At 41.9% G+C, this 25,763-nt stretch overlaps 1 protein-coding gene across 1 annotated transcript in view; it reads left to right on the forward strand.

Annotated features, from left to right (window-relative positions):
- The first annotated feature begins 2,095 nt into the window (after positions 1-2,095).
- Positions 2,096-25,763, forward strand: part of arfgef3 (ARFGEF family member 3) — a 629,444-nt gene continuing 605,776 nt past the window's right edge. The window contains exons 1-2 of the mRNA XM_031902164.1: positions 2,096-3,362; positions 22,938-22,989. Of these exons, the coding sequence (XP_031758024.1) occupies positions 3,278-3,362; positions 22,938-22,989 (137 nt within the window). The 5' untranslated portion in view covers positions 2,096-3,277. The remainder of the gene's footprint in view (positions 3,363-22,937; positions 22,990-25,763) is intronic.

Consider the following 25,763-nt stretch of genomic DNA (forward strand, 5'->3'; position numbering starts at 1 on the left):
GTTCTGGGGCTTTCGTTTCCGCCGCTATCTTGGTCTAGTCGCCGAACTTTCTCAAGTTTGTCTCTGATGTCCTGCTGGCGTTTAGGAGGTGCCATGCTTTAGGTACTGTGTTCTGTAGACTTTGTTTGTCATTTTTAGGTATAGGTATAGCGGTTCTGGTCTCAGGATAAGTGGGTCGGAGAAGTCTCAGAGAGGAGCTCTGCGTTAATGCATCTTACTACATCGCTGGCTAAGCCACGCCCCCCCATATTTCTTTTTTTAGTATTGGGTGAGCTACCATGTTTGAAGGTTTAAAGGAGATATATTGGATAAATGGGAAAACCCCTAATTTTGTAGGCAATTATGAATAATATGTAGGGATCCCAAGATCTGGGCCGCTTAAGTTGGGTTACCCTTTAGACAGGCACCAGAGGGTGGCTTTGTAGGATATGGACACCTAAGGGTGGTCCTAGCTGTTTGTGTGTGAAAAGAGTGTTTCTTATGTTATTCAGCAGTAACCACTAGATTGTGGTGTGCTGCAATATAAAAAGGGATTTTCTGGCGTGAGTACTGGGGAGAGCCCTAAGAGAAAGGGTCTCTTGGCGGGAGTACTGGGGAGTAGTCCTAAGCAAGAGGGTCTCCTAGAGGAAGTAAGGAGAGATATACCTGAACCTGCATATCCTATTACTGAATACTGTTTGGATGCAATAAAGAAATTTATTTGGTTAATCAGCAACTTCCAGTCTCCTGGTCAATTCCTCAAAGAGTGGATCCTCAACTGCCTGGTAAGCAACCACCCCAAGGAGAGCAAGGTCCCGGGAGTTGCAGGGAGTCCATCCCAAGGAGGACAACACAGATTAACCCAGAGAAGTGTCCCAGGGAGGGGTGTTACAGTTCAACCTGGCCTGGCCCTGGGTGGAGGCACGCCATTAACAGTGTACCTGCTCTCCCATATAGCGGAGGCACAGCGCTCCTGTAGTGCGACACGCAGGTAAATGCATGCTACATCTCATGCAGTAGCAGAAGAGGGCTACAAATATATGGTGCTGGTTTCACTTTGGGCTAAACATTAATCCTATCTGTTATAATGGTCCCTTTTAATCAAGTTTACTATATATCATTTCCATTCTTTGTCCATGTTTGAAATGAAGGGTGGGCGTGTCCTAATGGTCCCTGCCAGAAGCACAGCAGGATAGCCAATCACACCCCTGCAGTCACACAAGCAAAGACAGGCTTCAGTTCCCTATCTGGTCAGCCTAGCTGCTGATTGGTTTCTATCCTACAGTGCCTGTACTGAGGGACGCTGGCTCCTATGCACACCCAGAGAATTCAGTCAGCAGAGGAAAAGCTTCTGTGCATGCCTGACAGAGAAGAAGCTTTCTGGGAATGCACAGAGAAGCAGGAGCCAGTGTGCAGCAGCAGATTTTTTTCTGTGCCCATACATATACGGTGGCCATTTTAGGACATCTTCGCTACAAACAACAGTATGCCATGCGCTATTACATAGGTTGTACCTGCGATATTCAAGTCCCTTCACAGAAATCTTCAGTCACACCTCAGCCCTCCTCCTTCAGTCATCGGATATACTATCAGTGATCCTCCTTGTTACCTCAGTTATCGCATATCCTCCCTCATTTTTTTCCCTCCCTAATTTATCAGCTGTCCTCCTTCTTTCCTTTTTGCCCAAATCCCATTTAGCATGCAAATTAAATTATTTAAATGATGAAAATGTAAATAAACATTTATTAAAAAATAAAGCCCAATGCTATGTCCCACATCCTTATCTGCAAATTAATAATTTAATTCACATTTGTTGTTTTTTAGTTTGCAGTTTGTAATGGTGTGTTTCAGACAATCGTTTAACTTTGTATATATGCAATTACATATTAAGTAGCATAAATAAAATCATTAACTTGCAGATACGAGCAATTGGATTAATTACATTTAGTATTTGGGTTTTTAAATATTTAATTACATTTACATCGTTTACATCATTTTATTTGCACACTAATGGGAATTTGAGCAAAAAAAGATTATCTAAAGGAGGATGATTAAAGAGGCGGATAACACGAGAGAGGATGACTGACAGTTGAGGGTGGATACATGAAGGAGGATGATTGAAAGTTGAGGGTGGATACCTAAGAGAGGATGCCTGGATGGAGGTACGATTGTGTATTTCTGACAAGTGACTTTGAAAGTGAGAGAGGAGTTAGAACTGGCGCGCTCTGTGAAGCAGTACAGCAATCGGCTGCAACATTACTGGGATAATTACCAGGACATCGCTTGGTGCACTCATGTTAATGGCAACGATGTCCTAAAATGGCCACTGTATACATAACTGCCTGACTCACTGTGCATTCCCACAAAGCTTCTTCTCTGTCACAGATTTGTGGCGAGGCCTAGAGTGGCACAAATTTAGAGGCGGCATGCGGCCCCATACGGATCAATGGGGACCTCTCCCCACTGCTCCACGCATGCGAGGTCTGGAGGGGCTCGGGCGCCCAGATAAGAAATCTGGCGCTGTATGTCAAGCATGCACAGAATGCTCTCTTCTTGAACTACCCTGTAGTGTAGAGCTGAACAGAAAGGAGGGGGCGGGGCTACACCAGGATCAGACTAAATGCAGGGATTAAGTTATAGTATTCTTGGGGTTGGAGTAATTTTAAAGATAGTGGAGAAAATATTTACTTCTTTAAAAAATGTGGGGATAACGTTGCAGGGTCGGATATGACAGACCAGAGGAATCATGGAGCAGGTAGATTGCAGCAACAGGAACGAATTGGGGAGCAGGGTACATGTGAAATGCTGCACAATGAAGGATTCCTGAAGCAGGATGATAGGAGTACTTCTGATTTAGTATGCTGCAGCCCTGATCAATCGTTAACTTCAGCAGGCACAATGCTTCTGCATAGAGGAATCAGAAAATAGAATGAAATAATAAAAGAGAAAGCAGGGAACAGTAGAGAGGGAGGTGCGGGAGTAAGGAACAAGGTGGAAGTGGGCGGGAGGTAGGCGGAGGGAGCAGGATAGAGAAATTGTGCTGCGGGCCAGAAAACAATTACTTACACGTAGGAGGATTACTCAGACCTAAACTGGGGGTTGGGCGCGGTATAAAATTTTCAAGTGACAAGGAGATTTTAGGCTGGGGAGGATTATGATGCGCTGACATTTTACGCATAAATGTAAAGTGTTTGTGCTATGATCTCGCTTTATTGGGGGCTAAGAGCACTATAAACCCTTGACTTCTGTGTTTGCTCGTCAACGTCACTGATTGTAGACGTCTTCCCAGCGCTGAAATATGGAAGAAATTCTGAGAAAGCTGCAGAAAGAGGCCACTGGGAATAAATATAAAGCCATCAAGGATAAGTGCACCGGATCAATTGGTAAGCACGTACGCTATGTAGAGGTGCATTCACTTCACTGCATTTCGCACTACAACTCCCAGCACGCCCTAACAAATTTGGGCTGTTAATGATACAGGGAGTTAAATGTTATCATCTCAAGGCACGTAGTTAAACCGTGTGATAACGTATCAAAGCGTATTTCTTATCTGTCAAAGTGTGTTCTTGATATATGACTTATTTTAATTGCCTTTAATAGAAGGAAGAAATGCTGTTTTACAGAAACCAGTTTTGTCTCCTTAAGTAACAATGTATTACTTGCATCCACAGTGTTCTGTGTGTGTGTTTCTATGGTGGAATTGAGCTTCTATCCATGGTCTGTTCTCCATCAGCTGGACGTATGCCAGATAAATGGTGTTTTGTTGTCTTCATGATTTGATAAACCTTAAAGGAGACATATCATGTTAAAATTAAGACTGTACTGGTGCATTGTACGCCTCAATATAAAAGGATTGTGCTTAAAATAAAATAAAAAAAGTTTCAGACTTATTTATTGAGAGATTCTCCCCATCTCTTCTACTTCTTACTGACTGAATTCTGTGCAGGGGAGTCAGCATTCACTCAGTACACTGCACTGTAGGAGAGGAACCAATCAGCAGCTAGGCTGACCTGATGGAAGCCTGTGAAGCCTGTCTTTGCTTGTGTGACTGCAGAGATTGACTACTCCCCCCCTCCTACTGTGCTGCTGGCAGGGACTGTTAGGACACGTCACCCCTCATTTGAAACATGGATAGAGATTTGATAGGATCTATAGGGAGCTCCAATAAAGGGTCCGTTTTTACTGATAGTATTATTTTTTTTTAGAGCAGAGTAAAACCGGCACCATATATTATTCATAATTCCCTACAAGATTAGGGGTTTTTCCATTCATCCAATATGTCTTCTTTTAATTTTGCTATATAACAGGCCAGTGTAATTTTAAAACAGGATTTGATATCATTTAATATACAGATTAATTCATTCTCTGTTGGAAAAAAGAGAACATAACTTAGTTACTACTGTTATGGTGTTTCAGATCATCACTTTAATCAAGATCTTTTATTTCTCTCAGTTGCTTCCCTTGCAGGATGTTTACTATTAATGTTCCAAAAGAAGGATTATTACTTTAATCATCATGCTTTTGCCATTAAGTATGTCATACATCCGCAGATATTCTTAAAAAAATGCCCCTGCAATACATAATGCCAGTTTTCACTTCCTTCAGTATGATATGAGCTGGTCATTCATTGTGTTTTGTTAATGTTGCTTTCTAGTAGGAAAAGCGCTGTACTATTAACCAGGTCATGGTAACCTGCAGCCTTCCAGATATTAAGGTGGCCATACATTGTAAGATCCGCTCGTTTGCCAAGCCAGTGGATCTTCTCCCGATATGTTCACCTACGGGTAGGCGATATCGTGCTAATACGATCGTTTGGCCCTAGGGCGGTCATAGGGCGCCATCAGTTCAGGGACCGTAATATGGGCAACACCGACGGGCCTCCCCAACAAACATGTGGCCTGAAATTGGACAGGTTTTGATCGGGCAGGTTTGATTTTTTTCAGGAACGGCATCGGCTCATTGATACGGTCCCTGAACTGATGGCGCCTATGCCCGCCCTAGGGCCAAACTATTGTATTTGCACGATATCGCCTACCCGTAGGTGAACATATCGGGAGAAGATCCACAGATAAGCCGATATCGGCTGCAGAATTTGTCCCGTGTATGGCTAGCTTTAGACTACAACTTTCAGAATTCCTGTCTAAATCTGTCAAAAAGCGCATTGATTCCACAACATCTAGATGGCAGGTTGGCCCATAAATGCCCTAAGGCTTATATGGGGGTGGTCTGATCACCTTAATTTTGGCCAGTGGTGAAAGATGTGGATCTTATTATGCCAATACAGTGAGGAACATAAGTATTTGGACACCCTGCAATTTTGCAAGTTCTCTCACTTAGAAATCATAGAGGGGTCTGAAATTCACATTGTAGGTGCATTCCCATTGTGAGAGACAGCATCTCTGTGAAACAGTGTATGATTTTTAAAGAATGTATTTGTATTGCACTGCTGCACCTAAGTATTTGAACACCTGGCAATCAGCAAGAATTGTTGGCCTGTTACTCTGCCTTTAAAAGTCTACCTCCACTCATTAATTTAAATTAGTAGCACCTGTCTGAGCGTTTTAAAGACACCTGTCCACCCCACAGTCAGTCAGACTCACACTACTACCATGGGCAAGACCAAAGTGCTTGCCTGGTGCTAGGGTTCGGCATGTGGTGGAACGAGTGGACAAATTGTTGGGAGGGGCTGGGGAAGACCTGGCGGTCTTGGTACACATAGGTACCAATGACAAAGTTAGAGGAGGGGGGGAAGTCCTCAAGAACGATTTTAAAAAGCTAGGTGAGAAGTTGAGGGCGTGGACTTCCAAGATAATTTTCTCAGAGATATTACCTGTGCCACGAGCAACGTTAAGAAGGCAGCGGGAGCTTAGGGAGATTAATGCGTGGCTGAGAGATTGGTGCAGGGAGGAGGGCTTTGGGTTGAACTGGGCTGATTTCTCAATCGGCTACAGGCTCTTTGCCAGGGATGGGCTGCACCTCAATGATGATGGGGCAGCTGCTTTGGGGGAAAAGATGGCTAGAGGGTTGGAGGAGATTTTAAACTAGGAGTGGGGGGGGGAGGGTGCAGCGGGAAATTCTGTGGTAGACAGGATAGATGAGGTAGTGGGCATAGTAAGGGAAAACTGGGGAGGAGACTTGCTTCGGGATACTGATAATGGCAGGGAGGGGCATAAGTTGTTTACACGTCATTCTCACGCCTTTACCAGTATTAAATGTATTTTTACCAATGCAAGGAATCTGACTGGGAAAATGGGAGAGCTGGAGGTACTGGCGTTGGAGCGGAAATATGACGTGATTGGTGTTGCTGAAACTTGGTTGAATGAGTCACATGACTGGGCAGTTAATATTGGGGGTTATACATTGTTTCAGAGGGACAGGGGCAATAGAAAAGGAGGAGTGTCTGTTCGTTAAGCAGGAATTAAAAGCAAATATGAAAGAGGAAGTGATGGGGGTAACAGAGGGAGCTAAATCCTTATGGGTTGAGCTTCTCACAGATAGTAAAGAATCTACCAAACTAATTGTAGGGGTATGCTATAGACCCCCTAATGTAAGCGAAGAGGAGGAGGCCCAGCTCCTGTTGCAAATAGAAAAGGCTGCTAGTTTGGGGCAAGTGATAATAATGGGGGATTTTAATTATCCTGATATTGACTGGAGCCATAGTACTGCCAGGACAGTAAATGGGAACAAGTTTATAAACTTGCTGCATGACAACTTTGTCACAGGTTGCTGAGGAGCCAACCAGGAACCATTCTATATTGGATCTAGTGTTCTCTAATGACCCAGAATGTATAGCAAATGTGCAAGTGGTTTAACCCCTGGGTAATAGTGATCATAATGTTATTTCATTTGATGCTTGGTGCAGGAAACAAATTTACACTGGGGCAACAAAGACACTGAATTTTAGGAAGGCAAATTTTAGCTCCTCAAGGGCAGCGCTTCAGGGCATAGATTGGGGCATTATGTTTTCTGATAAAAACACAGAGCAGAAATGGTTTTCATTTAAAATGATATTAAATCATTACTGTTCTCAATTTATTCCATTAATAAGAAAAAGTAGAAGTGTTAAGAATCACCCTATGTGGCTTAACTCTGAAGTAAAGAAGTTAATAGGGAAAAAAAGGAAAGCTTTAAAGAAATATAAGTCAGAGGGGACAGAAGCTGCGTTTAATGAATATAAACACTATAACAAGTGTTGTAAAACAGCAATCCGGAAGGCAAAGATAGAAAATGAGGAGCGCATTGCGGCCGAGGCCAAGACTAACCCCAAAAAGTTTTTTAAGTATATTAATAGTAGAAAGATGCAGGTTGAGGGTGTGGCCCCATTGAGTTATAGTAACAATATGGTTACAGCGGATACAGAAAAGGCAGATGTGCTTAACCAGTTCTTTTCTTCTGTGTATACAGTAGAGGAGCCAGTGGGCCAAGTCCCACCCAATAGCTGCATTGTTGCCTCAGCTCCAACTACACCGTGGTTGGCACAGGATATGGTGCTTAAAGGGTTACACACGATAAATGTAAACAAGGCACCGGGGCCAGATGGAATACACACTCGGGTACTGAGAGAGCTAGGGGCAGAATTACAGTGGCCTCTGTTTCTGATATTCTCAGACTCGCTTTCATCAGGTATGGTACCTAGGGATTGGAAGAAGGCGCATGTCATTCCTATATTTAAAAAGGGAGTAAGATCTCAGCCTGGCAATTATAGGCCTGTAAGTTTGACATCCGTGGTGGGCAAGTTATTTGAAAGCTTGTTAAGGGATCACATACAAAATTATGTACTGGAGAATGCCATTATGAGCAGTAATCAGCATGGCTTTATGAAGGACAGGTCATGTCAGACCAATTTAATTGCTTTTTATGATGAGGTAAGTAAGAAGTTGGACAGTGGGGATGCAGTAGATATAATCTATTTGGATTTTGCCAAAGCATTTGATACCGTTCCCCACAAACGACTGCTTTCTAAGCTAAGGTCTATTGGTCTTAGTGAAGTCATTTGCACATGGATAGAAAACTGGCTACAGGATCGGGTACAGAGGGTGGTTGTTAATGGTACATTCTCTACTTGGAATAAGGTTCTCAGTGGGGTCCCTCAGGGTTCTGTACTGGGTCCACTTTTGTTTAATTTGTTCATAAATGACCTAGGGGAGGGTATTATGAGTAATGTATCAGTGTTTGCAGATGACACAAAACTCTGCAGACCAGTCAATTCTATCCAGGATGTGACATCCTTGCAGCAGGATCTTGACCAACTGGCAATCTGGGCAGCTAAGTGGCAGATGAGATTTAATGTGGATAAATGTAAGGTCATGCACCTGGGATGTAAAAATATGCAAGCCCCGTATACCCTTAATGGGACTGCACTAGGCAAATCCATAATGGAGAAGGACCTTGGAGTCCTTGTAGATAATAAACTTGGCTGTAGCAAGCAATGCCAGGCAGCAGCTGCAAGGGCAAACAAGCTATTGAGCTGTATTAAAAGGGGTATAGATTCACGGGAGGAGGGGGTTATTCTTCCTCTTTACACAGCGCTGGTAAGGCCCCATCTAGAATATGCTGTTCAGTTTTGGTCTCCAGTGCTCAAACGGGACATTATTGAGTTAGAGAGGGTCCAGAGAAGGGCAACTAAGTTGGTAAAGGGTATGGAAAGTCTCCGTTATGAAGAAAGACTGGCCAAGTTGGGTCTGTTTACACTGGAGAAGAGGCGCTTAAGAGGTGACATGATAACTATGTATAAATATATAAGGGGATCATATAATAACCTTTCTAATGTTTTATTTACCAGTAGGTCCTTCCAACAGACACGTGGGCACCCACTCCGTTTTGAAGAAGGGAGGTTCCATTTAAATATTCGGAAAGGATTTTTTACTGTGAGAGCTGTGAAGTTGTGGAATTCCCTCCCCGAATCAGTTGTACTGGCTGATACTTTATATAGCTTTAAGAAAGGGCTGGATGGATTCTTAGCAAGTGAGGGAATACAGGGTTATGGGAGATAGCTCCTAGTACAAGTTGATCCAGGGACTGGTCCGATTGCCATCTTGGAGTCAGGAAGGAATTTTTTCCCCTCTGCGGCAAATTAGAGAGGCTTCAGATGGGGTTTTTTGCCTTCCTCTGGATCAACTAGTAGTTAGGCAGGTTAGATATAGGCATTATGGTTGAACGTGATGGACGTATGTCTTTTTTCAACCCAACTTACTATGTTACTAAAAGACACCAGAGACAAAATTGTGGACCTCCACAAGGCTGGAAGGGGCTACAGGGTAATTGCCAAGCAGCTTGGTGAAAATAGATCAACTGTTGGAGCAATTGTTAGAAAATGGAAGAGGCTAAAGACGACTGTCAGTCTCCCTAGGACTGGGGCTCCATGCAAGATCTCACCTCGTGGGGTATCACTGATGATAAGAAAGGCGAGGAATCAGCCCAGAACTACAAGGGAGGAGCTGGTCAATGACTTAAAGAGAGCTGGGACCACAGTTTCAAAGGTCACTGTCCCTAGAACACTACGCCATCATGGTTTCAAATTATGCATTGCATGGAAGATTCCCCTGCTCAAGTCATCACATGTCCAGGCCCATCTGAAGTTTTCCAATGACCATCTGGATGATCCAGAGGAGGCATGGGAAAAAGTCATGTGGTCAGATGAGACCAAAGTAGAATGAGTTGCATCCAAAGAACACCATCCCTACTGTGAAGCATGGAGGTGGTAACATCATGCTTTGGGGGTGCCTTTCTGTGAAGGGGTCAGGATGACTACGCTGTATTAAGGAGAGGATGAATGGGGCCATGTATTTGAGATTTTGAGCAACAACCTCCTTCCCTCAGTCAGAGCATTGAAGATGGGTAAGATGGGTTGTGGCTGGGTCTTCCAACATGACAGTGACCCGAAGCACACAGCCAGGATAACCAAGGAGTGGCTCCGTAAGAGGCATATCAAGGTTCTGGAATGGCTTAGCTGGCTAGGCCACAATTGCAAACAAAGGCTTCTGTACCAAATATTAACACTGATTTCCTCAGGTGTTCAAATACTTATGTGCAGCAATGCAATACAAATAAATTCTTTAAAAATCATACAATGATTTTATCATGTGAAGCAAAGTCACGTCTAATATTGGATAAGTATAAAGGTCATTATGATGATTAGATCTTCAAAACTGCACACACTGAAAAATGTCTATTGTATAAATGTCTATTATGTCTATTGTAATGCATATAATTCAGTCTGTTTTTGTAAATATTACAGAACTTTGTCTGATAGAATGAGGGTTTTTTTGCTTCCAAGGTTAGTTTTTTTTATAATGCCATCTATGAAAAAAACCCAAAAAACACCACATTTTTAAAATCATCCCACCCCTTTTTATATATAATCAAATCTCACATTCACTAATATTTTACCGCTGATTTAGATGAGGGAGCATATACACTCCTCTAGGCTCCATATACCTTTTATATACATTGTTGTGTGTTTGTGCAGTTTTCTATATTTTAGAAACGTGATAATACTACTGCTTATGAAAGGGATTTTAATTCTGACAAAAAGAGACTCCCATGAAGTAATGTATGTTGAGAGCTGCCAAGTCAACATTTTTATGCTTGCTGCTAATGCTAAGGATTTCCATAGGCAGCTAAACAATATGGGTCCTGCTGCCTCTGTTCAGCTTGCCTTGACCAACTTTCTAGATATATATACATATATTATTATGGGTGCAAATGTACTTGCTGTTTTCCTTAGGTCAGTTACAAAAAGAAACAAAATATCAACTTCTAAAATAGCCCAATGCACACCATAGTAAATTTAGCACACTATGGCATATGAAAAAGCAAAAAAATGCTTTTATATTATGCTGATGGACATATGACATATGATTACACAGCTGTATACAGTTAAATGCAAAAGTTTGGGCACCCCTTGCCAAATGACATTTTTTTTTTCAATTTAAAAGTAGCAAAAAAATACTGCAAAAATCAATATGGATTCAGAATTAAAAAGGTAGCTTGCCTTCAGACAATAATCCAAACTTAAAGCGTTGCTTTCAGAAAAATCACTTTTGTATGTATGTATGTATAACTTTATTTATAAAGCGCCACAAGGGTACACAGCTCTGTACAATCTTACAGAATACAAAATTACACACAGGGAGGACAAGTGATATAATAAATAAATAAAATAAATATATATATATATATAAGTGCTATGTGGTAAGTGGTATGAGACACAGTAGGAAGAAGGTCCCTGCCCTGTAGAGCTTACAATCTAAGTGGTTGGGTAACATACAGGCACAAATTGGAAGGTAAGAGTGCACCAGGTATGGGCATTTGCCCTTAAGCACAGGACTGGACAAAATAATGTTTTAGTGTTCCAGAAGGTAACAGCTGAGCTTTTTCTTAAAGAGAGTGGGTGAGTTTTCCCTACGGAGGGATTCAGGGATAGGGTTCCAGAGGTAAGAAGCAGCGAGATAGAAAGGTTTAAGACGAGAGAGCGCAGTGGGTGTGGATGGTGTAAAAAGACGGAGGCTCTGAGAGGAGCGGAGGAGACAACTAGGAACATGCAGGGAGACCACTGAAGAAATGTAGTGAGGAGCAGAGGAGTGAAGGGCTTTGAATGTTAGCAGAAGGATTTTGTAAGCTATCCTTTGCTTAATTGAGGCTGAACAGGTTCCCTCTTCGGAGAGAGCAGGAGGATCCTGGCAGCAGAGTTTAAAATTGATTGCAGGGAAGAGAGGTGGGAGTCTGGGAGGCCGGTTAGTAGGAGATGCAGTAATCTAGGCGGGAAAGGATAAGGGCATGTATTAGTGTTTTAGCTGTTACTTGTGAAAGAAAGGGGCGTATTTTGGCAATATTGCAGAGGAAAAAACGGCAGGTTTTGGCAGTGTTATTAATATGGTTAGAGAAGGAGAGTGACTGGTCAAAGATAACCCCAAGGCAGCATGCAGAATTTACAGGGTTGATGGTCATGCCATCAATAGTAATGGTGTAAGGAGGAAGAGGGCCTGGTTTGGGCGGGAAGACCATGAGCTCTTTTTTAGCTAGGTTAAGTTTGAGCTGGCGTCGGTTCATCCAGGAGGAGATAGCCAGGAGGCAGTTACCAATCTGGGTTTGAACATCAGTGGTTAGTGCAGGGGTGTCTAAATATATCTGGATGTCATCTGCATATAAGTGATATTTAAGACCAAAAGAAGAAATAAGGTCTCCTAAAGAGAGAGTGTACAGGGAGAACAGCAAAGGACTAAGCACAGAGCCCTGAGGCACCCCCACACTAAGCAGAACCGGGGTAGAGGATTTGTTAGCAAGAGTGACAGAGAAGGAGCGGTTTGAAAGATAGGAAGAGAACCAGGATGCAGCCTGATCCCGGATACCCAGAGAATAGAGAATTTGCATAAGGACAGAATGGTCGACAGTATCAAAAGCAGAGGAAAGGTCTAGGAGAATGAGGACCGAGTAGTGTCCTTTGGCCTTGGCAGTCTGGAGATCATTTGCCACTCAACATAAGGCCGTCTCAGTGGAGTGCGCAGGCCGAAAACCAGACTGCATAGGGTCCAGCAGATTATGGGTGCAGAGGTAGTTAGCGACACGAGAAAAGACAAGACGTTCCAGGGGTTTAGAGTCTAGGGGCAGGAGAGCGACAGGACAGTAGTTAGAAAGGAAGGATGGGTCCAGCGTAGCCTTTTTAAGGATGGGTTTGACACATGCTTGTTTGAAGAGAGAGGCAAAAAAGTACCAGAAGCCAGAGAGGAATTGAATTAGTGGGTAAGAGCTGGAGTTAGGGCAGGTGCACACTGTTTTAGTAGCGATGAGGGCATGGGATCCAGTGAGCAGGTAGTAGGCGGAGAGGATCGGAGAATCTGAGAAACTTCAGACTCTGTTACGGGATTGAAGGAGCTGACTACGGAGAGAGGAGATTTACGAAGGTTGAGATTAACGCTATCTAAGGGTTGGAAAAATTGATTGCGGATAGAATCGACTTTGCTTTTAAAGTCAGCAAAGTCCTGGGGGGTGTGTTCAGATATGACTGATTCATTAGGTTAAGGATGAAGTAGCGAGTTAAATATGGAGAATAAGCGCCGCGGGTTTGATTTATTATTATTTACAAGTGTGTTACAGTATACTTGCTTGGCCTGGGATAGGGCAGTATTGAGACACACCATAGGAAATTTATAGTGGAGGAAGTCAGCTTTCACGCGTGATTTCCTCCAAATGCGCTCAGCAGATTGTGCACAGGAGCACAGAAATAGCGTCTGAGGGTTAAGCCAGGGACGGGGATTGTGGTCATGACTGCGTTGCGGCTGCAGGGGGGCATGGGAGTTAATTGCGGATGATAAAGTAGAGTTGTAGTAGTAAAGCATCTTTACTATTTTAAATGTTTTGTTGGGAATCTACAGACCATATACTCTGTGGATCAGCACGGCTCTACATTCTCTGCTCTCTCTTTTATAAAGCATCACCGACACCAGCTTTGTAGGCTGCCCGTTTGCATTTAATTGATCCAGTTGGTTGAATGTTGCCAGTCAATGGTATCACAAATATGCAAATTAAGCAGGAAAGGAAAGAGATGAGCAGTGTCCGTTCAGTGTCTCTCTTATTTAGCAGCCTGCCAATGTTGCAACTATTCTGTACAACACTCTTATATTCAGGGTTGATGACCTACCAGAGTTCCTTGGTATCAGATTCTCACGCAGAGTGGTGTAGTTCCACACAATCCTTTCACTGTTAATAACTTTTATTTAGGATAGATGCATATCAGCAATGTTAATCAGTAAATACAGAGAGAGCTCTCACACAGTAACAGGAACAGGAACTAAAAGATCAAGATCACACCACCCCCAGAACCAATAGCAATCGCTTACATCACACACAGGAAATTGCATGGTAACATATGGCATGTGCATTCTGGGAAATGTATTCTGTATAACATAACTAACTAACAAATCTATAATAAAGATTCAACAGCCAAGTCCTGGTCTGGGAAAGAGCAGAACACTAGCACTGATCTGTTTGTAGATTCTGAACATTTACAGTGGACATAATAATAGCAAAATAGCAGGTTTTTGTTTTAATATATATAAAAAAAAAAATCAAGATAAATCCTGTCTGAACTTATTCCACCCTTATTGCAATATTTCAGTCTATACAAATACATCAAAAACAAATCAGAAACAGCTTAGTCAAAAATAGGAAAAATTGCATGGCATCTGCTGTACACTGCTCTTTTTAGGTTACCCCACAGATTGTCAGATTAAGGTCTGGGCTCTGGCTGGGCTATTCCAGAACATTGATTGCTATTTTGTTTTAGATGTATGCTTTGGGTCATTGTCATGCTGAAAGGTGAAATTCCTCATCAGCTTTCTATCAGGTTGAAGCTTGAAGGTTTTATGAAAAAATAGGCTGATGCTTGGAACTATTTATGATTCCATTCACCTTGACTAAAGCATTAGTTCCAGCTGATCAAAAACAACCCCAAAGCAGGATGCTGCCCCCACCATGCCTCACTGTGTATGTGGTGTTCTTGTGATTTGCTGTTATTTTTGCGCCAAACGTCCGTTATGGAATTGTGGCCAAATAGTTCAACCTTGATCATGATTCATTTTTCCACATGGTTGTGCGAGACTGAATATACCATTTTGTAAAGTTTTGCCAGGCTTGGATGTTTTTCTGTGTGAGTATAAAGGCTTTCGTCTTGCTATGCTACCCTACAACCCAGACATATGAATACGACTGATTATTGTCACATGTAGGAAACAGCCAGCACTTGCCACAAAATCCTGCAGCTCCTTTAATGTTGCTGAAGGTCTCTTTGTGGCCTCCCTGACCAGTTTTTTCCTTGTGTTCTCATCTTGGAGGGATGTCCTGATCTTGATACAGTCACTGTTGAGTCATATTTTCTCCACTTGTTGATGACTGTCTTCACTGTGCTCAGTTGGATGCTTAATGACTTGGATACTTTTTTTATACCCCTGCCCTGAGTGATACCTTTCAATGATGAGACTTTTTATGTTTTGAAAGTTTTGGACCATGGCTTTGCAGAATGAGACAAAGAGGAATGATTCTACAGGAACAGTCAAAATTTATCTGAGCTCAATCAGAGCCTCTTTAACCTTTCACTGACCGCTAATTTGGTGCTTCTGGTTCTTTTATTGCCATTTTTTTATTACTTACTTTACTACAGAAAAATTCAACAAAAATAAGTAAGAAAAAAAAATTACAGGATTATGTACAGCGCTTATATGTCACAATAAAATGAAATAGCATTTTATTGTAATTAAAAGAAGGCTTCTGATGCAATGAGTGGGATGATTTGGGGTGGTGTATCTCGCCCAAGTTAGCTGTGATAGGATAAGAAAAAAAAAAAAAAAAGAATAGAGCCAAAAAAACTACCAGATATAAGTGAGAACTTAACGTTTCTACGAATTGACCATCCAGGTAACCTGTTTGATTGGGAAGAGTGAGCAGTGCATAGTGTAAAAGGCCTTAAAGGAGAAGGAAAGGTAAAAAGTAAGTAAGCTTTATTAGAAAGGTCATATAAGTCATAAGCACTCACTGCACTAAGTCCTCTATAAAAAGAAATACAGGATTTCTTTTCTTATTTTGTGTTCTTTGGTATAGTTTTTTTTATCTCAGAAAAATCCTTCATCCCTCACATAGTTAAATTTTTCATCCCTTGAGTCAATGCCCTTTTTTTATACAAGACAGCACTTTATTTGCTTTAGTAGCCACCAAATGACATTGCCTGGAATTAGACTTGTTATCTACAAACCCCCCCAGATCCTTCTCCATTAATGATTCCCCCAACAAAGTGCCATTTAGTAGATGGCTCACGTTTATATTATTTCTATCAAAGTGCATAACTTTGCACTTGTCCACATTGAACCTCATTTTCCAGTTTGCTGCCCAGTTTTCCAATTTTGTTGCAAGTTAAAAAGCGAAGGACCAAGGACTGACCCCTGCGGTACAACAACACTGTTCCAATTAGAAAATGTTCCATTTACCACCACTCTTTGTAATTTATCCTTCAGCCACTTCTCTATCCAATTACAAATATTGTGTTCTAGGCCAATATTCCTCAATTTTATCATTAACCTTCTGTGAGGTACTGTATCAAATGCTTTAGCAAAGACCAAGTAGATGACATGCACTGCCATTCCAGCACTGAGGTTCCTGCTCACCTCCTCATAAAGGGGACTAAATTAGTCTGGCAAGATCTGTTACGCATAAAACCATGCTGGCACTTATACTTATAGTATTGTGAACTGCCATGTATTCAAGTACCCTATCCCTTATTACCCCTTCCAAAAGCTTTCCTACTACTGATGTCAGACTAACAGGCCTATAATTTTCAGGCTTAAAACGTGATCCCTTTTTAAATAACATTACCAATTTGCCAGTCTCTCTGCACCATGCCAGACCTCAACAAATCCTGAAATTAATTGAAGAGGTTTGGCAATCACAGCGCTAAGCTCGTTTAATACCCTGGGATGAATACCATCTGGGCCTGGACCTTTGTTTACCTTTACATCCCTGGGGCCTAAGTCTGCACAGCTGTCTTCTCTCTCTCCCTTCTCCTGCTCCCCCCTCCCTCAAGAATTAAGAATAAGAATTCACTCCCCCTCCCGTCAGAATGTGTGATCTGCGCTACCAGCAGCTACAGCTGTAGCACTGGCGCTATGGAGACCAAGCTAAAATGGCAGCTGCTTTCTTATGCAAACAGATGGATCTTCAAGGGCTGTTTACTCAGGTATGGTAAAGCTTTTTGCTGAATAATTATAGCATTCTAGCTTGCACTAATGTGGCTAATCTATTAGCAATAAAATGCCAAAAATGCCTTTCCTTCTTCTTAAACCAATAGTTAGTAGTAGTAGTATGTAGGTTCTAGTATGTGTATCTCTGTTAATCTTTCATTAGGCAAACTAGAAATATAGCGTTTTTACACCGCAATAGTAGTACTATTTAATAGTGCGCTTAATAGATTTTGACTTTCCTTGTCCTTTAAGGGGCCTTTCCTCAGGGGGATTTTTAGTTTACCCAGGAAAGAAATATATTGTTTTTTTCAGGACAATCTAAGCTTTCAGAATATGCTAGAATGTTTGTGTAACAAGATATAGGCTTTTTCAAATGAAAAAAAAAATCATATTTTCCATAATATAAACACATATACCAGAAGCAAAAATTAATTTATGCATGAAAATACAACTGATTTGGAAAGTCCCATGTCTCCTGAATGCGCCAATACCATATATATAGTTGTATGAAGATTTTTCACTTGTATAGGTCAAAAACTCCCAGCAGCACCACTACAAAATTTCCAAAGTACTGCTTTAGAAAGCTGCATACTTTAGATTTCAAGGCCAAAAATTCAACTAACAAAGTTTATCCCCGATAATTATATGTTTTTGGAAAGAAGAGATTCTGGGGAATCCAGAATAGGTAAAACTGTGTGTTTACTCCAAACTACCAAGTTGCAATGCTTTCCTAAAGTTATTGTTTTTTTATCAAAATTTGTGACATTTTTAAAAAAAAAAAGGAATTCTGGGAACGAATTCCAGAGTCTTAAAAAAAAATCCCATTTACATGGGTTTATCCTATAGGCTACAGCTCAGCCACTGGGTTTGAAGCTGAAGCCAGGACAATAGCTGATCAGATTCCCAACTACAGACCGGTTTCGCCCTTATTGGGGGCTCATCAGTTCAGTGTAGGGTTTTCTGATCAGCTTAGGTAGAGTCACCATGTGGTTCTACAAACAAATAAATAAGGTTGAGGAGACTGCCTCACACAGACAAAAGCAAACAAAAGGAATTCTGGGAACGAATTCCAGACTCTTAAAAAAAAATCCCATTTACATGGGTTTATCCTATAGGCTACAGCTCACCCACTGGGTTTGAAGCTGAAGCCAGGACAATAGCTGATCAGATTTATTTGTTTGACATTTTTGAAAAATCGCTTCAAAGCTTCCAGTCTATAGTATCTTATCTCCTACAGGTCATAAAGTAACCAAATAAAACACCCTAAATATGAACGCCAGGGGTCTACTAAACAGTTTGATGCCCAATATGCATAGGTTTACCTAAGCACTGTATGTAGCATGTAGGGGCCCTAAAATAAAAATACCCCTAAATGCTTTATCATATCTGTTATTTCAGCTCCTGCAAAATCAACACATTTACATCATTTTATGTGGGATAAAGCTACAAAAAATTATTCTCACCCCAGAAAGCCATATATTTTTGGGAAATACACATTCCCCTGAATTCAAAATGGGTACACATGTCTTTCTACTCCAAAGTTCCAAGCCACAAAACTTTTCTAAATTTGCCGATTTTGATGATATTTCCAAAAAGCACCTCAAAACTTTCACTATGCAGCATCTTGTTTTCTACAGGTCATTAGGTAGCTATATAAAACACCCTGAATATGAACCCCAAAGGTCTACTGAACAGTTTGATGCCCACTGTACATAGGTTTATGAAAGCACATGGCACTTAGAGACCCCAAAATATACCTTGTGCTCACTAATTGCACGCTAATTTGCTTACCTTAACCTAATTCATAAACACATAGCAGTTTTATGTGGGGTAAAAGCTGCAGAAATGTAGGGTGACCCCTGAAAACCTTATATTTTTTGAAAGTACACATTCTGACATATTCAACATGGGTGAATAAACCTTTCTACACCAAAGTACCAATCTGCAAAGCTTTCTCAAAGTTAGTATTTTTTATGACATTTCAGAAAATCGCCTAAAAATGTTTTTGCCACACAATCTCACACAATTTCTTGCAGACAAAGGCAAATCAACCCAAATATGAACACCAGAGGTTTACTGAATAGTTTGATGCGCAATATGCATAGACATACCAAAGCCTGTGGTATGTACTGACCCCAAAATGAAAATCGGGCATATGGATTTCTCGCCTGCCAACGCAGCTTTTGTATACAGAGCCAGCGTATTATGTGCCATAAGACCCCCTAACTGTACAGACTCCCTCAGAAAACCATATATTTTATTAAAGTACACATTGTGACAAATCTGAAACAGGTGAAGGCTTCTTTCTACACCAAACAACAAAGCTACGCTAAAATAAATTCAACGAACAACAATGCAAGTACAGGTATGGAACCTGTTATCCAGAATGCTCAGGACTCAGGGCTTTCCGGATAAGGGATATTTCTGTAATTTGGATCTCCATAACTTGAATCTACTAAAATATCTTCTAAACATAATTTAAACCCAGTGGGATTGTTTTGCCTCCAATAAGGATTAATTATATATTAGTTGGGATCAAATACAAGGTACTGCTTTATTATTACAGAGAAAAAGGAAATCATTTTTAAAAATTAGAATTATTTTCTTAAAATTTCCGTAATTCGGAACTTTCTGAATAATGGGTTTTCCGGATAACTGATCCCATACCTGTATAAAACTGGAATAAAATCACAAAAATTAAATACAATTAGGCAAATTAATGAAATAACAAAATTAAATATTTGACAGCGTTTTTAGTGGTCAGAATACCTGATCCAGTGGTCATGCTGTGAAATAAATAGTTTTTAGGGGAAAAACAAAAGAGAAGATAAGGAACTAAAAAAAAAAAAAGGTATGTGTCTGTTTGTGTGTACACCTCTTAAAAGTCTGTGAATGTATGTAAATATGCATGGAAATATGTAACTATATTGTGTAAATGTGTTAAAAAAGACCACTTACCTTTTTAGTGAGCAGGAGGGTTTTTTCCAACAACGAGGGTCCCAGGATCACAGGGAGGAAGTGCATGGGTTGGCTCAGGGGAGCTGGAGGAGGAAACTCTAACAGCAGACACAACTGCGATCGTGTCTGCAAAAGCCGCCAGTGCAGAGAGAAAAATGCTTGAACTTGGAAGCACATATGTGATACGTGCTAAGCAGATACAGCCTTTTCTGCAAAGCACGTATCACATATGTACTTGGCAAGAAAAGCATTAAAGGGCAAGGAAAGGGTGCTAAAATGTTAGGCACCCCCAAGTGACTTTAATCGCTTACCTTGTACCCTGGGCTGGTGCCCCTGTTAGGAGAAAACAGCACCAGCCCAGGGTATCTGTAGCGATACGCTTCCTCCTTCCGGCTTCATTTTGTTGCGACTGCACGTTAGGCACATGCGCAGTAGAGTGAAAAGCCGACTTCTCTGTTAAAGTTCGGCTTTTCACTCTACTGCGCATGCGCGCGCTTGTGAAGACGGAAGGAGGAAGCGCTGCAGGTACCCCAGACTGGTGCTGTTCTCTCTGAACAGGGGCACCAGCCCGGGGGAAAAGGTAGGTGATTCAAGTCACTTGGGGGTGCCTAACATTTTGGCACCGCCAAGTGATTTTGCCTTTCCTTCTCCTTTAAATGATTTTTAGCAGGCATAAGGGCTGATTCACTAAAGTGCGTTAATTTTTATTGCACGCTTTTTTGCATTAAAAATGATGCAAAAAAATTTGCGCGATTCGCTTAAGTATTACAGCGTGCGTTAAGTGGCATATCACATGCGTTAATTTACGCACAACCGTGTGCATTAATTTTAACGCAACACGGTAATTAGCGAATGAAAAATACTAACGCATGATTCACAAAAGCACCTAAAGCGTTAAATGCATTAATTAGCGTGTGATTGTGTGCGTATTTTAGCGCATTGGGCAGAGCACATTTTTCACTTTTGAATTTAAAAAGCTAAAACGGAGTATGCAATGGAGTTTTTGCTCGATTTGGAGGAGGAACATCAAGTCCCTGAACCTTCCAGAGTGATGCGGCCTCGCTTTTTTTGCGAAAGGGACACTTTAGAGGGCTTAAGCGACGATGATGTGGTCAGGCGATACAGGCTCAATAGGGCCGCAATATCCAGCATGTATGAGCTGCTTGAGCCTTCCCTGCAGCCACTGACTCGCAGAAGCCGTGCTTTTTCCCCTCCCACACTGCTCTCCATGGCTTTCTCTCTCTCTCTCTCTCTCTCTCTCTCTCTCTCTCTCTCTCTCTCTCTCTCTCTCTCTCTCTCTCTCTCTCTCTCTCTCTCTCTCTCTCTCTCTCTCTCTCTCTCTCTCTCTCTCTCTCTCTCACTCTCTCACTCTCTCACTCTCTCACTCTCTCACTCTCTCTCACTCTCTCTCTCTCTCTCTCTCTCACTCTCTCTCTCTCTCTCTCTCTTACAATTTTGCACCACCACCTTCTGTGCTCTCCCAGCGCAAATGCGCAAAATGGCGCTAATTATGTGCTATTGCGTGCGTCAATTAGCGTGCGTGGGTTAATTTGCACACATGCAACAAGTACCGCACATGCGTTAATTAGAGTGCACGCTAGTTACCGCATGTTGCGTATAATATTGCACAAAAATAGTCTTCACGACTTAAATAACGCAAGCAGCATCGCGTCTAAATTAACGCAAATTGTATTGTGCGTTAAGACGTGAAAAATTAGACGCAATAAAATTTTTACTGCATGCTATAAATAGCGCTCGATTTAACGCACTTTAGTGAATCGGCCCTATAGGGTACGAAAATAGAAAAAGATGCTTTACCTGCAAAACCCAGGTCTCAAGCATTCTGAGTGGATGCTATTCTATATGGATGCAATGTCTGCATTGCTAAAAAATCTCCCATGCTCCAATACATATTCTCCCAAACAGGAGAAGTAGGACCAAGACTCACAACTTCAAGATTAGAACTGAGTAGGTGCTTGAAAGGATGTGCTGGCCACGCACAATAATTAAAACTAAATAAAAACTTTTATTGGTTTGGGAAAAGTAAAATTTTAAATGGTAGAATTAATGATTTGCAAGATACCTATTGTAAAATAGATTTAAAAAATACACCATAAAAAATAATGGCAGTATCCATTTAAGCTTTTTGTTGACCTTCTGCAGTAATAGTAATAATAAATTATATGCAAGTTAGAATTTGATTTAAGTATTTTCATTGTCATGCTGCCCCCCGTCTTTTTGTGACGTCGCTCCGAACACCCCAATTTTCTCATTGACTTTGACAGGGAAGATTTTCAAACTGCTGCCACTCCTACAGCTTTGAAGTTACACCCCACTAAACTTGAATAACATAATCACAAGGTCACTCTGAATGAAACAGCAACATTTGTTGGATGACCCAAAGTGGGAGGAGCCAACAACAGCCAATCAGATTTTACCTATTGACTTGGCGGAAATTCAACCTGATGCCATTCTAACAGTAATAACACCAGGGTCCCCAAAATTTTGAAGAGTTAGGCACTAGGTAACTGTGGTTCAAGGTTAGGAAAAGTGGGCGGAGCCAGCAACAGCCAATCAGAGTTTAGCTATTGACTTTCAATGGATGACCCCAAGTGGGAGGAGCCAACAACAGCCAATCAGATTTTACCTATTGACTTGGCGGAAATTGAACCTGCTGCCATTCTAACAGTATTAACACCAGGTTCCCCAAAATTTTCACAGTTGGTTACTAGGGGACTGCAGTTTTAGGTTTTAAAAAGGGGTGCCCACTGTTTGTCACTGGGTGACTTTGACTCAAGGTTAGAAAAAGTGTGCACACCCATCAACCACCAGTCACAATTTACCTATTGACTTTTATTGGTTTAAATTTAAACTGCTGCCATTCTTTAACTATTAATCCTAGGGTCCCTAAACTTTGCAGAGTTAGTCACTGGGTAACTGCAGTTCCAGGTTAGAAAAAATGGACAGAGCCACCAACCACCAATCAGATGTCACTGGTTGACATTCAGTGGGGAAATTTAAATTGCTGCTCTTCAGACACTATTGAAACCAGGGTCCTCAAACTTTGCACAGTGGTTTTTACAATATAACTGTGGTCCAAGGTTAGAAAACGTGGGTGGAGCCAACAACAGATCAGATTTCATTCATTGTTTTTCAAACCAACATGAAGTTTATTCTCAAAGTTCCGTTTCTAGTTTTCTGTTAATGTCTCTCTTTTTCAGGGCAGTCATTTTAACTATAAGTAATTGTGCATTTGTCTTTAAAATATTACAGAAATCCTGGAAACACCTGAAAGTTTGAGTAAGATTCTTCCATATCAGCTGAGGTAAGTGAATTTTCTTACATAAGAATAAAAACTAAGGGTATCTAGTAGAATTAAGTCTAAAACAACTGGACTTTTCTGAGTTTTTCTTGAAAACGTTTCACCACTCATCCGAGTGGCTTCTTCAGTTCAAATGACTGGTAGGGAATTCCCCGGTATTTAAACTCTTGATGGTAGTAGAGTCACAGACATCCAATCACAATGGTACCAAGATTCTCATTGATGAAGGTGTTAATCCTTCAAAGTACATGACTGGAAGTGTGAACTGTTGTGAAACTGCCGGGGTAAGGATGTCAACGCGCCATTGTATGTTGGTGACAAGCGGTGTCTCAGGCCCCCTCCTCTGTTCAGGGATGGTTTTTCCAGGTTGGCATAAATGGCCTCTTTCACACCTCTTTCAAACCATCTGTCCTCTCGGTCCAAAATATGCACGTTACTGTCCTCAAAAGAGTGACCTTTTTCTTTGAGGTGTAGATAGACCGCTGAGTCTTGTCCTGAGGAGTTTGCCCGCCTATGTTGGGCCATTCTCTTACAGAGAGGTTGTTTTTGTCACAACCTCAGGGCCGTGAGTTCCCAGACATAGGGCAGGACCCAAAGAGCAAACAGTTGGTATCACAGGATGAGGCGTTTATTGGAGAAATGGCAAGTAGCCATCAGCAGGTTCCCATAAGCCAGTAGGTGGTAGCCAGCCTGCACTCTTGTTCCTTAGGGAGTAGGGAAATACACACAGTTGGGGGGAATCTTCTTGCCGCAGCTAAGGTAGATTCCAGGGAACACAGGGGAGGGGGTCCTGCCGTAGCTAAGGTTACACCCCAGACAAAAGGCTCCTTGGAACTCTTGGCAGCCACCTTTGTAGCCAGAAAGGGAACAGCCCCTGTCGTAAAACCAAAACAGGATTTGACTCCTTCTGCCAACCCAAAGGCAGCCTCCAGAGGGGCCAATCATAGCTAATCCCACTGGGCCTATGGGAAGCCCCCTAGTGAGCATGCCCAGTTCAGTCTTTTGCATTTACTAGACAGAGCACTGCTCTCACAAGGGGTAACTATGTCACTATGTCTCACAAGGGGTAACTATGTCACTATGGGGTCTGGCTCTGTGTGCCCTCACAATAGGGGCAATTACATGGGGAGGGCCAGACAGAGCCGGCTGGCTACACACAATACACACCTAGATGAGATTAACCTACACAATGCACTTGCTATAACAGGTAGGAGGGGGCAGGGGGTACATTTCAGCATAAACAGAAATATCTAATAGTTTCATCCAACTTATACAGTTGGTTATGTCACAGTTTTGTCTCCCCATTGTATAAGTCTGAGCACTCTTCACTACACTGGACAGCATAGACCACATTACTTTCCATGTGCTTGGGTGTTGGGTCTTTCGGGTGCACCAGCTTTTGTCTCAGGGTGTTGCTGGGTTTGAAAAACACAGGAATGCGATTGGATGCCACAGTTTCAGCCCGATGATACTTCAATATCCAGGTCCCTCCCCTCTTTGATAACTATAGCACAGTCCAAAAAAGCCAGTTTGCTGTCTTTCACATCTTCCCTTGTGAACGTGATGTTTTTGTCCACCGAGTTTATGTGTTTGGTGAAGGCTGGAACCTCGCGTTCTTTAATTTTGACCCAGGTGTCATCCACATATCTGAACCAATGACTTGGTGTTGTTCCCTTGAAGGTGTCCAGGGCTTTCTTTTCCACTTCCACTTCCATGTAAAGGTTCGCTACAATTGGAGACACAGGCGAACCCATGGCACAGCCATGTTTTTGTCTATAGAAAACTTCCTTGTGCTTGAAGTAAGTGGTATTGAGACATAGGTCCAGTAAGGAACAAACTTGTTCTGGGGTCAGCTTTGTTCTGCTGCTGAGGGTGGTGTCTTGTTTCAGCCGTTTCCTCACTGTATCAATTGCCTCGGCAGTGGGTATGCATGTGAACAGAGATGTTACGTTATAGGACACCATTGTATCATCGATCTCCAGCTTTAACTCCTTCACTTTTTTGACAAAGTCCATGGAGTCCTGAATGTGGTGTACTGTGTTTCCAACTAAGGGGGCTAAGATGTTGGCCACGTATTTAGCAATGTTATAAGTCACACAGTTAATGCTGCTGACAATTGGCCTCAAAGGGGCTCTTTCTTTGTGTATTTTTGGGAGTCCATATAGGCATGGAGTGGCTTCGCCTGGGTAAAGGCGACGGTACAAAGCTGGACTGATGACCTTTTCCTTCTCAAGGTGCTGCAAGCAGTCTATAACCTTCTTGTAGTTGCTTGTTGGATCTCTCTTGAGTTGCTCATATGTGTCTGAATCGTTGAGCAGTGTGGACACTTTGGCATGGTAGTCTGATGTATTCAGTACCACTGTACACCTTCCTTTATCTGCAGGCAGGATGGTGACACTTGAGTCCTTGGCAAGTGATGTCAGAGCCCTCCTCTCTTGCAGACTTAGGTTGGAAGGGGGAGCTTTAGCATTAGCTAGGGCTGCTGATACTTTTAACCGGATGTTTTCAGCCTCATCCACTGGTATCTTATTGTTGTGGATGGATGATTCTGTGGCTGTGATGAAGTCTACCACTGGTACATACCGTGGGGCCACTGCAAAGTTCAGTCCCTTGGCTAAGACATCCTTCTCTGGTTCTGTGAGTTGCCTGTCTGATAAATTCTTTACCCACAGATCCTTGATGTTCTGGCATGTCTTGTTTTCATCTTCCTTCCTCCCTGTTGATTTGTCTGTTCGCTGGGTGTTGTTGGTACGTGATAATAAACTGGTGAATTTGTT

Source organism: Xenopus tropicalis, chromosome 5 (genome assembly GCF_000004195.4).
Source record: "Xenopus tropicalis strain Nigerian chromosome 5, UCB_Xtro_10.0, whole genome shotgun sequence".
Taxonomy (NCBI): Eukaryota; Metazoa; Chordata; class Amphibia; order Anura; family Pipidae; genus Xenopus; species Xenopus tropicalis.